A 13,616-nucleotide genomic window follows, 5' to 3' on the forward strand; every position below is an offset into this window, starting at 1 on the left:
TCAGAAGTTTAAGAAGAAAAGGAAAAGAAAAGTCCTGACCTTGAGAGCAGGCCAGCCGGAGAGGAGGGAGGTAAGAGTGGGGTGCGAGCTGGGAGAGAGACACCAGCACCCCCTCCTTCAAGAGCAGGCCAGTCGGAGAGGAGGGAGGTAAGAGTGGGGTGCGAGCTGGGAGAGAGACACCAGCACCCCCTCCTTCAAGAGCAGGCCAGTCGGAGAGGAGGCAGGTAAGAGTGGGGTGCGAGCTGGGAGAGAGACACCAGCACCCCCTCCTTCAAGAGCAGGCCAGTCGGAGAGGAGGCAGGTAAGAGTGGGGTGCGAGCTGGGAGAGAGACACCAGCACCCCCTCCTTCAAGAGCAGGCCAGTCGGAGAGGAGGCAGGTAAGAGTGGGGTGCGAGCTGGGAGAGAGACACCAGCACCCCCTCCTTCAAGAGCAGGCCAGTCGGAGAGGAGGCAGGTAAGAGTGGGGTGCGAGCTGGGAGAGAGACACCAGCACCCCCTCCTTCAAGAGCAGGCCAGTCGGAGAGGAGGCAGGTAAGAGTGGGGTGCGAGCTGGGAGAGAGACACCAGCACCCCCTCCTTCAAGAGCAGGCCAGTCGGAGAGGAGGCAGGTAAGAGTGGGGTACGAGCAGGGAGAGAGACACCAGCACCCCCTTCTTCAAGAGCAGGCCAGCCGGAGAGGAGGCAGGTAAGAGTGGGGTGCGAGCTGGGAGAGAGACACCAGCACCCCCTCCTTCAAGAGCAGGCCAGTCGGAGAGGAGGCAGGTAAGAGTGGGGTGCGAGCTGGGAGAGAGACACCAGCACCCCCTCCTTCAAGAGCAGGCCAGCCGGAGAGGAGGCAGGTAAGAGTGGGGTGCGAGCTGGGAAGGAGACACCAGCACCCCCTCTTTCAAGAGGAATATTGAGACAGAAAGAGCAAATCTAAAGATAGGAACAACACAGCAGCTGCTCTCCTTGCTAATGGAGGCCCTGCCTGACTGTGTGGGTCCAGGCCAGGTTTCGAGTCTGCAGGTGTGCCAGTGTGCTTTCACTGGGCTGTACTGATCACTGTGCGTCGATGAGTTGTGATGCTTTCACTGGGCTGTACTGATCACTGTGCGTCGATGAGTTGTGATGCTTTCACTGGGCTGTACTGATCACTGTGCGTCGATGAGTTGTGATGCTTTCACTGGGCTGTACTGATCACTGTGCGTCGATGAGTTGTGCTTTCACACTCACACACACACACATACATACTGACACACACTCTCACACACACATACACTGTTGTAGGTATAAAAACCCTCTTAAAAATAAACTGTTGTCTTCCCAAAAAGACTATGAATAGTAACCACGAAAGTATTTTTAACTAAAACTCTTAGATAAGCATTGACTGACAAACATGCACACACACAGCGACAGGTGGACCCCCCCCCCAACACACACACACACACACTTACTGACAATGACAAACCCAAACTGCACATCACTGTGCTGAAACACTGACAAACCCAAACTGCACATCACTGTCTGTGCTGAAACACTGACAAACCCAAACTGCACATCACTGTCTGTGCTGAAACACTGACAAACCCAAACTGCACATCACTGTCTGTGCTGAAACACTGACAAACCCAAACTGCACATCACTGTCTGTGCTGAAACACTGACAAACCCAAACTGCACATCACTGTCTGTGCTGAAACACTGACAAACCCAAACTGCACATCACTGTCTGTGCTGAAACACTGACAAACCCAAACTGCACATCACTGTCTGTGCTGAAACACTGGCCTCTATTTCAATGATCTGCACAGCAGCCCTGTGTTTTAATTGCATTAATCCCACACTGTGCTCACACAGAGCTGCTCCGTTGTCCTCTTTCATGACATCACACATGACGTCGCGGTTAAGAGTTCTCTGCCGCCGGTATTTAGACCGGCTTCTGTTTTTAGATGATTAAAACACTGAAGGACGAGCATATACCATAAAACAAAGCATGATGAAAAATACAATAGACACACAATGAAAAGCAAGTCTCACACAGACATAAATGCGTACAAATAATAATAATAATAATAATAATAATAATAATAATAATAATAATAATAATAATACATTTTATACAATGAAAAGCAAGTCTCACACAGACTATATACATGCGTACTAATAATAATAATAATAACAATAATAATAATAATACATTTTATACAATGAAATGCATTATATTGTATGTAATAAATCAGTGTTCAATAAGAATCATAATGAATGCATCATCGCGTATCTCTTGGCTTATAGTAAATTGAAACTTAAGGTTATTGCTCAATTCTGGGAACCTCTCCCCCCCCCCCCCCCCCCCGCCCCCCCGCCTCCTCTCCCCCCTCCTCTCCCCCCTCCCCTCTCCTCTCCTCTCCTCTCCTCTCGTCTCTCTTCTCTCCTCTATCGTGTCTCAACTGATGGAATTCCTCCCGTTGTGCAATCCGCTATTGAACAGTCTGGCTGAAGGAATCTGCGTCTGTCTTTGTGTGTGTGTGTGTGTGTGTGAGGGAGAGACAGAGACACAGAGAGGCAGAGGGGCGGTGGGTGCTGTGCGCAGGATAGCGGGGCGGAGTCTGTTGTGCGGAGACACACACACACAGAGGGGAGATCCGAGCAGAGCGGTGCGGTGCTTTCATATCGGAGTTGGAGATTTTCTTTGGAGAAGGAAAAATCAAACCAAACCCTCCGAGTGCCTCAGTGTAAAGCGGACTGTAAAGGACTGAGATGCAGCGGCAGGACCATGAGGGAAGCGCTCACAATGAAATTCACTTGGAAAGATAAAATGGTAACTTTATGCAACTTATAAATGTATTTTTGCGGGCCAGTTTTTTTTTGTTTTGACGCTTTTGTTCGGTTTTTATGTGCGATGGGGTGAGTGTGTTGTGATGGATGGGTGGTGGCGTTCTAGTTTAGTATAGGAAAGTAACGGACAGGACGGGGGGGGGGGGGGTCAAACAATAACACGGTGCCATGACGCTGGGGGGAGAGAAGAAATCAAACAATGACACGGTGCTTCGGTTATTAGTACTCTTATTATCGCACACTACTTTAAAAATAAAAATAAAAAAGCTTTCGTTAATAACTGGACTTGCATTGCACATCGAGCACAGATATACAAACATGCTGCATTTTGTAAACCGCTGATGTACAACACAAGTGTGCGTCTAGCAGTATCAGCGAGCAGAGTAACTCCGGGAAAGCGGGTCCGTTCGTTACATACTGAATGAGTTGATGGTGCTCCGGGCATTTCTGCCCCGCTCTCTGGGGATTTCTGCCCCGCTCTCCGGGGATTTCTGCCCCGCTCTCCGGGGATTTCTGCCCCGCTCTCTGGGGATTTCTGCCCCGCTCTCCGGGGATTTCTGCCCCGCTCTCCGGGGATCTCTGCCCCGCTCTCCGGGGTTTTCTGCCCCACTCTCCGGGGTTTTCTGCCCCGCTCTCCGGGGTTTTGTGCCCCGCTCTCCGGGGTTTTGTGCCCCGCTCTCCGGGGTTTTCTGCCCCGCTATCCGTGTTTCAAGTCGTGCTGCGGGTTTGATTCGCATTCGGGCGGTCTGCGTTGTATTGGTTTACGCCCTCCACATGGGGTAACGATAACAAAGCAAACTTCATTTTATTTAACAAGAACCATCTTTTTTTAAATGTTTTTGGTTCAACAACAGCGCAATTCCACAATCGTAATACCGGTTTAACAACGAAGCTGTAAACAACTTTAATCAATGTAAATAAATGATGATAATAATATTATTATTATTATTATTATTATTATTATTATTATTATTATTATTATTATTATTAACAGCCGCTACACGTTGTTATTCTTATTCTTATTGTTGTTATTGTTTATTGAATGCAGCGGGCAGTCGCTGCACATTACTATTATTATTATGTTATTATTATTAGCAGTAGTAGTATTAGTATCAGTATTATTGGTGTTGATTATTGAATGCAGAGGACAGTCGCTGCACATTTTACAAACATTACTTCATTACACTTTCGTAGCTGGAGATGATCTGCTTACGATTCAGTTCAGTTCTCTACTGAATCATTAGTTTTGTTAAACACGTTTTTGCTGCGTTTTGTTGATTGTAACGCTCTTAGATGTCGGGTTATCGGTGGGTTGCGAGGTGTTTGTGGATTGAACTCGCTGAATCGGATTGACAGAGTGACGGCGCTCGGCTCTTTGACGCGGATTAATTGACATCAATCTTGTGTTTATTGCGGGACACTGCAGACACGTGACATACAGCGGCTCGAAGTGCATTCGGAGCGCTCTAATACGCGTTTGATGTTTATTCTGATTTCTAAAAGAAATACATCCATCAGAGCAGCGTGTTTATTAAATACAGATCTGTTAGTACAGTTATATGCTATAGTGGGTGGCATTGCGTTTTGAGATGTGTTTCTGGTTTTTAATACGGGATGTAATGTGACCTCGATACCATTCTGTCCAGTGTAGTGGGAGTGATGACGTTGTTCGATATGTAATTCTTCAGCACATAGACTTAATAGAGCAAGAGAAATGTGCGCGTGCTTCATTATAGAACGCATTGTTTTTATACTGCTTGATAACCTCATGGTATCCGGAGAATGTTTTTAATCGATAGCGTGATGTCATGATGTCTGTGTTGCATGGGCCGGAATGTCAGTGTTTAGTGCGCTTTGTTGTAAGCGGGCTCCAGATGCTTTGGGATAGGCGAGGCTGTGGTGCTTGTTTTCACGTTGCATCGCCAGTGCGGGGTATCCTGAAATAAACGGGGCGCTGAGTTTAGGACGTGCGGGCTCAGCGCTCCTCTCAGCAGAGCCGCGCCACTCACACAGGGAGCGGGGTTCTGCACAGGGTGGCTGTCCAAGCAGAGAGGTAGACTGCACGCTGGCCACTTGAGATTTCTTACCTTTTAGTAGATATTTGAGCGTTGCTTGGCTATAGACTGGCGTGGCTCAGCGTCACTCCAGGTTTTTGGTTCAAGCAGGTCTAGTGGTTTTGTTTCTCATCTGTTGAGTTTCTGTTGTAGTCTGTTGAACATAAGGAGCAGTGCTGCAGTTCTGAGCTGTTAAAGAGAACCTTGTCTCTGGTTGTGTGCGCTGGAAAACAATACAGATTGGAAAAACACATATTTAGGGCCCTTGGCTGTACCAGAAACCAGGAAAGGGACTGGAGCCAGGACTGGTCATTCTGGAGAGGAGAGAGCGAGGAAATCTGAGGGGTCCACACTGACCATGCAGACTGCACGCTGATTGGCTGGGTGGGTTTGGGGGTGTCTCTTGGTTGGTTGGTTGGTTGGTTGGTCTTTGGCATGCTAAGGTGCTCTATGCATTTGAGTTGTTGTGTGTGTTGGAGGGGAGGGTTGTGGGGTGCTGTCTCAGATGCTCTGTACATTTGAGTTGTTGTTATGTGTGTCGGAGGGGAGGGTTGTGGGGTGCTGTCTCAGATGCTCTGTACATTTGAGTTGTTGTTATGTGTGTCGTAGGGGAGGGTTGTGGGGTGCTGTCTCAGATGCTCTGTACATTTGAGTTGTTGTTATGTGTGTCGGAGGGGAGGGTTGTGGGGTGCTGTCTCAGATGCTCTGTACATTTGAGTTGTTGTGTGTGTTGGAGGGGAGGGTTGTGGGGTGCTGTCTCAGATGCTCTGTACATCTGAGTTGTTGTGTGTGTTGGAGGGGAGGGTTGTGGGGTGCTGTCTCAGATGCTCTGTACATTTGAGTTGTTGTTGTGTGTGTCGGAGGGGAGGGTTGTAGGGTGCTGTCTCAGATGCTCTGTACATTTGAGTTGTTGTTATGTGTGTCGGAGGGGAGGGTTGTGGGGTGCTGTCTCAGATGCTCTGTACATTTGAGTTGTTGTTATGTGTGTCGGAGGGGAGGGTTGTGGGGTGCTGTCTCAGATGCTCTGTACATTTGAGTTGTTGTTGTGTGTGTCGGAGGGGAGGGTTGTGGGGTGCTGTCTCAGATGCTCTGTACATTTGAGTTGTTGTTATGTGTGTCGGAGGGGAGGGTTGTGGGGTGCTGTCTCAGATGCTCTGTACATTTGAGTTGTTGTTATGTGTGTCGGAGGGGAGGGTTGTGGGGTGCTGTCTCAGATGCTCTGTACATTTGAGTTGTTGTTATGTGTGTCGTAGGGGAGGGTTGTGGGGTGCTGTCTCGGATGCTCTATGCATTTGAGTTGTTATATGCGTTGGAGGGGAGGATTGTGGGGTGCTGTCTCAGATGACTGATTATGTTGTTTGGGTTTCAAAGTGTCTCTCAGATATCTGGTTGGGTTAGGGGGTGTGTCTCTCAATTGGCTGGTGACCGCTGTCTGTTCCCCACAGCAGAGTTCCGTCCAGGACTGGGGAGAGGAGGTGGAGGAGGGAGCCGTCTACAATGTCACACTCAAGAGGGTCCAGATCCAACAGGCTGCCAACAAGGGAGCGCGCTGGCTGGGGGTGAGTACAGAGCACCCTGCCTCCCAGGAAACAGCAAGGCAGGTTAATACAGGTCTGAACAAGGGAGCGCGCTGGCTGGGGGTGAGTACAGAGCACCCTGCCTCCCAAGAAACAGCAAGGCAGGTTAATACAGGTCTGAACAAGGGAGCACGCTGGCTGGGGGTGAGTACAGAGCACCCTGCCTCCCAGGAAACAGCAAGGCAGGTTAATACAGGTCTGAACAAGGGAGCGCGCTGGCTGGGGGTGAGTACAGAGCACCCTGCCTCCCAGGAAACAGCAAGGCAGGTTAATACAGGTCTGAACAAGGGAGCGCGCTGGCTGGGGGTGAGTACAGAGCACCCTGCCTCCCAGGAAACAGCAAGGCAGTTTAATACAGGTCTGAACAAGGGAGCGCGCTGGCTGGGGGTGAGTACAGAGCACCCTGCCTCCCAGGAAACAGCAAGGCAGCTTAATACAGGCCTGAACAAGGGAGCGCGCTGGCTGGGAGTAAAGCATATTAATAAACACGACAAATCAACCTGCAAGCTACAGGTGGAGACGCACAAGCCCAGTCCGAGTGTGATGGGAAGCTGGATTCAGCTGAGTTTCAATGCAGTCCCTCCCTGCAGACCAGAGCTTTGACTGTGAGGAAACATCCAGAAATACTGAGTGTTAAATCACTGTTTCACTTCAAGCTGTATTGAGTCTTGAGGAACGGGTAGCTTCTGTTTCAGACTCTTTTTTTAGCAACCAGTGCAGTTCTGTGATTCTAATTTTAGTTTCTAACACTGATGCTGCTGCTGTTCTAATACTGAAAATGTGCCTGCTGACTGTTTCCCTGTGATTAAGCGAGTGCAGTCTGTCTGTCTGTCTCTCTCTCTCTCTCTCTCTCTCTCTCTCTCTCTCTCTCTCTCTCTCTCTCTCTCGCTATCTCTCTGTGCAGCTGATGGCAGATCTCTGGCGGGGGTGGCTCTCTGCAGCCTGTCTGTCTGTCTGTCTCTCGCTCTCTCTCTCTGTGCAGTCGATGGCAGATCTCTGGCGGGGGTGGCTCTCTGCAGCCTGTTACGGGGGGAAAGCCAGCATCTGTTTCACTTCCTCTTTCCTCGGATCTCGTTTTCTTACTGTAAAAGACAGACGGCTCTTTCTCTGGAATTCCCAGCTCACATTCATATTCATACAGCCCCTGCAGGGACTCCACCCAGCTCCGCTCACACCGGAGTCCCTCGACTGACACGCTGCGCTCCCATTCATACAGCCCCTGCAGGGACTCCACCCAGCTCCGCTCACACCGGAGTCCCTCGACTGACACGCTGCACTCCCATTCATACAGCCCCTGCAGGGACTCCACCCAGCTCCGCTCACACCGAAGTCCCTCGACTGACACGCTGCGCTCCCATTCATACAGCCCCTGCAGGGACTCCACCCAGCTCCGCTCACACCGGAGTCCCTCGACTGACACGCTGCACTCCCATTCATACAGCCCCTGCAGGGACTCCATCCAGCTCCGCTCACACCGAAGTCCCTCGACTGACACGCTGCGCTCCCATTCATACAGCCCCTGCAGGGACTCCACCCAGCTCCGCTCACACCGGAGTCCCTCGACTGACACGCTGCGCTCCCATTCATACAGCCCCTGCAGGGACTCCACCCAGCTCCGCTCACACCGGAGTCCCTCGACTGACACGCTGCACTCCCATTCATACAGCCCCTGCTGGGCAGCTAGACTGAGGAACACATACATGGGACTGCAATGTTGGGAATAAGACTCCTATTGCACAGCAGTTTCACCCATTCCAGGTTTTACTAGGAGCTTGATCAGCCCCAGTGTATCAGTAACAAGTTCAGGTGTGTCTCATTAAACTCGTAGTGAAACCAGGAATGGATTAACCTGCTATGCAAGGGGAGTCTTGTTTCCATCCCTGGGACGGTATGTAACTTATATCTAACCCTTATAACAACTGATTTTCAACTAAATGTATTTTCTTTCTTTAACTGTCTCCATAGTGTATTCTATCACTGACCTCTACCCCCTGTCCACCCGCTCCTCCACTCTCAGTAGTAAATGAAAATTTCGAGCTGCATGTCAGGATACAGGGATACAGTGTGCAGCTGGCTTGCTTTCTCCTGCTCTGAGAGACTCGGCGGTCTCTGACTCCCCGCCCCTATGCCCCTGGTGCGGGGGCCGGCTTCTATATTGCTCTGTCGCACAGGGCCGTGCGCCCCAAGTCACGCCGGACTGATTTGTTGAATCTGTTTTTAAATATTAGGATTTAAAAGCATGGAAGAAACATGTGAATAGTTCAGTGACTGTGATGAGTGTGTGTTTTACACAGCGCTGCTCCCCTCACACAGACTCTCGTCCAGAGCTCCTGCAAAGTTCAAGTCCCAGTCGCTTAGGATGAGGAAACAGGACTCTGCTTTTAGGAAAGACGCGCAGCAATGAATCATAGCAATGGCTGCGATACCTTACCCTGCTTTCCCCATAGTTCACAGTACCATAGTTTCCCCTGGTTTGCCATGTTATTAATATGCATTCCTAAACTCGCTATTCTTTACAATGCTTTTCTATACTTGGCCAGGCCTTCGTTGTCCTCTATTGCACTTTGCTGTGCTTTTACTGTGGGAATCTTGTCTAAGGGTGAGTGGGAGCAGAGGGCAGGGTTCCCCCGATCTCTCACCCTTCCCTGCTCCTTGGCCTCCTCTCTCAGGACTCAAAAGAAGGCGATGTTTGTGTTGTCTGTTTCTTTTCCCTGAGGTCAGCAGATAGTTCCCTCGAATGAAATGTTTTTCTGCCAAGCCCAGAACCACTTTCAAATGGAACAAGAGTTTGTACTCGTGGAGGAAAAGAAAAAAAAAAGTTTTTGTTTTGTTCTTCTTTTACAACCCAGTTTACAGAGAGAGAGAGAGAGAGAGAGAGAGAGGCTTTGATTAAAACCAGATTGAATGGTTTCCTGTTCTAGCGTGCTAACGCCAAGGCCTCGCTCTTCACTGCTGTACCCACAATGCCTCTCTTTCTCCCAAGACTGCCAGGACACATCTGCTAGTGGTCTGGGAGCAAAGCAGGAGCACAACATCCTTGATCTGGGAGAGGGAAGGAAAGGGAAGAGGAGCGAGGAGGAGGGAGAGAGCAGGGGGCCCTGTCCCAGGGAACGCAACCTCATCCCTCTCCAGCTGTCAGAGAGAGAGTCCCCATTCATCTGCCACAGTGTGCCCTGTGTCCAGCCCTGTCCCTCTCTGTCCTGTCCTGTCCCTCTCCTCTCTGACCCCTGCCTGTCTCTGTCCTGTCCCTCTCCTCTGACCCCTGTCTGTCTCTGTCCTGTCCCTCTCCTCTGACCCCTGTCTGTCTCTGTCCTGTCCCTCTCCTCTGACCCCTGCCTCTCTGTTCTGCCCCCCCAGGCGGATGGTGACCGGCTACCCCCGGGTCACACGGTCAGCCAGCTAGAGACGTGTAAGATCCGCTCCATCAAGGCCGGGACGCTAGAGCGGCTGGTGGAGACGCTGCTGACTGCCTTCGGGGACAACGACTTCACCTACATCAGCATCTTCCTGTCCACATACCGGGCCTTCGCCAGCCCCGCGGACGTGCTGGGACTGCTGCTCGACAAGTGAGAGGCAGGGAGGGGCGAGGAAGGGGGAAGGGGGAAGGAGGGAGGGAGGGAGCGAGGGAAGGGGCAGCACAGGAAGACATTTTGCCTCTCTGTGTGTAACTTTCTCTCTCTCTCTCCACTCAGGTACGGGGACCTGGATAGCACTGGCAGTGACGAGTCTGGCAGCCCCACCGTCCCCCCCGACAGCAGAGCAGCCGTGCGCAAGTAAGAGACTTCTAGTGCGTGTGCGTGTGCCTGTGTGTTACTGTGAGCCCCTGACCCTCTCCTCTCCCCTCCCCTCCCTGCAGTGCCATCGCCTCCATCCTGCGTGCCTGGCTGGATCAGTGCCCTGAGGATTTCCACCAGCCCCCCGAGTACCCCAGCCTGCACAAGGTTCTGGAGTACCTGCACCGGACCATGCCGGGCTCCGACCCAGAGAGGCGAGCCCAGAACCTGCTGGAGCAGCTGCAGAGGCAGGACCAGAGCGAGCCAGAGAGCGAGGGTGAGTGTGAACAGTACCAGCACACTTTCAAAACTATTCACTCACACAGTCCTCAGCAGACAGCAAACACACAGGAACGGACCTGCCCCTAGCGGCTGCTGAGTTAGTAATACTGACATCAGCATAAGAGACCCGCACTGAGCTCTCCACTGCAGAGCTTGCTCTTCAGGTGAATGGTGAGGCGTTGCTCTTTGAGCCCTGAAGTTAGCGATTCATATCCAGCCCATGCCTCTGCATCCAGTTCAGTGGGATGAGATGCCAATTCATTCAAGGATATCTTCATTACAACTCCCAACGCATTACAGCTCCCAATAAAGCAAAAAACAAACGACTGAGATGTTTCATTTAGGGGCTGCTTGTGAGTATGTGTGAAGTTGTTTCTTTTTCATCTGGGAATAGTGAACAGATTGAAGCCCAGTGTGTATCGCTTAGTGTAACCGTAGTAAGCCCTGACCCCATGTGAATACGCACGCTGGCTGTGTCTGAGCAGCTGCAGGAAGGCAGAAGCACCGTCCCTCCTGCTTGGGGTGAGGGCAGCTCTTATTCTTCTTGCTTCCTGTCCAGGTGGTTTCCACGGCAACAGCAGCTTCTGCCTCGGCGAGGATGAGGAAGTGGAGGTTGACGCTGCCGAGGATTTCCTGAGCATTCCGGAAGACCTGGTGGCAGAGCAGCTGACCTTCATGGACGCGGTGAGAGGGGAGCAGGGGAGTGGAGCAGGGGAACGGCGGGGGAGTGGAGAGTGGAGCGGGGAAGCGGAGAGTGGAGCGGCGGGGGAGTGAAGCAGGGGAGCGGGGAGTGAAGCAGGGGAACGGCGGGGGAGTGGAGAGTGGAGTGGGGAAGCAGAGAGTGGAGTGGCGGGGGAGTGAAGCAGGGGAACGACTGGGGAGTGGAGAGTGGAGTGGGGAAGCAGAGAGTGGAGTGGCGGGGGAGTGAAGCAGGGGAACGGGGAGTGAAGCAGGGGAACGGCAGGGGAGTGGAGCGGGGAAGCGGAGAGTGGAGCGGCGGGGGAGTGAAGCAGGGGAGCGGGGAGTGAAGCAGGGGAACGGCTGGGGAGTGGAGAGTGGAGTGGGGAAGCAGAGAGTGGAGCGGCGGGGGAGTGAAGCAGGGGAACGGCGGGGGAGTGGAGAGTGGAGCGGGGGAGCGGTGGGGAGTCGAGAGCGGGCCGAGAGTTGGGGCACGTCTCAGGAACGCTTCAACAGACTATGCTCCTCAGAGTTAGAATAAGGAATATGAACTGGGGGGGGGGGATGCAAAGCCCTCAAACACTGTGCGAGTGCCAGTGCTGCTGGAGAAACAAACATGTTTGCCCACTTGCTCAGTTAACAAGTTGCTTATTGTCTATATTAAGGGTTGCTTTGGCACTGCTAAGAACATGTGCGAGTGTGGAAACAATTGAGCAACACAGTGTGAAATGAAATGACTACCTCAGCACCGGATCAGAAACCACAGCTCACGAGACACACAGAAACTGGTGCACTTTTCACTGGAACTGGGAGGAGAGTGGCTCAGTGGTTAGAGAGAGTGCTGCAGTGGGAGTGAGGAGCTCAGTGGTTAGAGAGAGTGCTGCAGTGGGAGTGAGGAGCTCAGTGGTTAGAGAGAGTGCCACAGTGGGAGTGAGGAGCTCAGTGGTTAGAGAGAGTGCTGCAGTGGGAGTGAGGAGCTCAGTGGTTAGAGAGAGTGCCGCAGTGGGAGTGAGGAGCTCAGTGGTTAGAGAGTGCCGCAGTGGGAGTGAGGAGCTCAGTGGTTAGAGAGTGCCGCAGTGGGAGTGAGGAGCTCTTGTGGTTAGAGAGAGTGCCGCAGTGGGAGTGAGGAGCTCAGTGGTTAGAGAGAGTGCTGCAGTGGGAGTGAGGAGCTCAGTGGTTAGAGAGAGTGCTGCAGTGGGAGTGAGGAGCTCAGTGGTTAGAGAGAGTGCCACAGTGGGAGTGAGGAGCTCAGTGGTTAGAGAGTGCTGCAGTGGGAGTGAGGAGCTCAGTGGTTAGAGTGAGTGCCGCAGTGGGAGTGAGGAGCTCAGTGGTTAGAGAGAGTGCTGCAGTGGGAGTGAGGAGCTCTGAGCTCAGCCCTGTTCTAACGCCCCCTCCTCTCTCCCCAGGAGCTCTTTAAGAAGGTGATCCCTCACCACTGCCTCGGCTCCATCTGGTCCCAGAGAGACAAGAAGGAAAACAAGCACATCGTGCCCACCGTCCGCGCCACCATCACCCAGTTCAACGCCCTCACCAAGTGTGTGGTGTGCACCGTGCTGAGGGGCCGGGACCTGAAGCCACAGCACCGCGCCAGGGTCATCGAGAAGTGGATCAACACTGCGCAGGTACGTGCAGCCAGGGCGAGGTATAGGGAGGGGCGGAAACAAATCAGGGTTTAACACAGTCAAGCATTTCAAATACCAGACGAGTCCATTAGAAACACATATGCACTATTCATTGAAAGCGGCATTGAATCTAGACTCTTGTGTGCGTTTGCAAACGTTTGGACAAATAAATAAGCCAACAAATACAGCTTGCACCACGAGTAACAAGAAGGTGTTCCTTTCGGCAGATCTATAAATAGAGAAGTGACCCAGGGGGGCGGGGGGCCAGCGCTGTGCTGCAGACTGTGTGGATTGGCAGGGGTGCTGGCGAGAGGCATGGTGAAGAACACTCTCCCGCTGCTAGAGAGCCCGGGGAGTTTTACAGTATTATTATTTTTCTCCTATTTATTTGAAGTTGTGTATTTTCTCAGCTGCGCTGCTCTGTGGAGGTAGGGTTCCAGCGGAAAGAAAGAATGTGAGAGCGAGGGAGTGTTGCCAGCATTAACATAACAGGAAGAGTGGGCCTGTGTGTGTACGAGACGTATGAAAAGCACACGTTAAACTTCAGATTCTTGTAGGAATTGTCTCTGTAAAGGAGCACTGTGTGCCTGTCTGTTACCAAGTGTTACAACAGACAGAACAAACACAGCGTTTTACTGAACCCCTCCATGGGAATTCCAGCCCTGTTCTGATTGGAATCCTGTGTCTCCCAGGAATGCCGGATCCGGAAGAACTTCTCCTCCTTGCGAGCGATCATCTCGGCTCTCCAGTCCAATCCCATCTATCGGCTGAAGAGGACCTGGGCCAGTGTCCCCAAGTGAGTCTGCAGCCCT

At 51.9% G+C, this 13,616-nt stretch overlaps 1 protein-coding gene across 7 annotated transcripts in view; it reads left to right on the plus strand.

The window, feature by feature from the left end:
* The window catches only part of LOC117409859 (ral guanine nucleotide dissociation stimulator-like 1), a 46,609-nt gene that overhangs the window by 25,452 nt on the left and 7,541 nt on the right, over nucleotides 1-13,616 (plus strand). For 3 of the 7 annotated variants that reach the window (XM_059031384.1, XM_059031378.1, XM_059031381.1), the window contains exons 2-8: nucleotides 6,318-6,431; nucleotides 9,807-10,015; nucleotides 10,142-10,222; nucleotides 10,306-10,499; nucleotides 11,064-11,188; nucleotides 12,589-12,804; nucleotides 13,497-13,600. In XM_059031384.1, the coding sequence (XP_058887367.1) occupies nucleotides 6,318-6,431; nucleotides 9,807-10,015; nucleotides 10,142-10,222; nucleotides 10,306-10,499; nucleotides 11,064-11,188; nucleotides 12,589-12,804; nucleotides 13,497-13,600 (1,043 nt within the window). Of the gene's footprint in view, nucleotides 1-2,428; nucleotides 2,802-6,317; nucleotides 6,432-9,806; nucleotides 10,016-10,141; nucleotides 10,223-10,305; nucleotides 10,500-11,063; nucleotides 11,189-12,588; nucleotides 12,805-13,496; nucleotides 13,601-13,616 lie in introns of those variants that run through there. The other 4 variants (XM_059031385.1, XM_059031380.1, XM_059031383.1 and 1 more) reach the window with 3 other exon arrangements.

This window comes from Acipenser ruthenus, chromosome 10 (assembly GCF_902713425.1).
Source record: "Acipenser ruthenus chromosome 10, fAciRut3.2 maternal haplotype, whole genome shotgun sequence".
Classification (NCBI taxonomy): Eukaryota; Metazoa; Chordata; class Actinopteri; order Acipenseriformes; family Acipenseridae; genus Acipenser; species Acipenser ruthenus.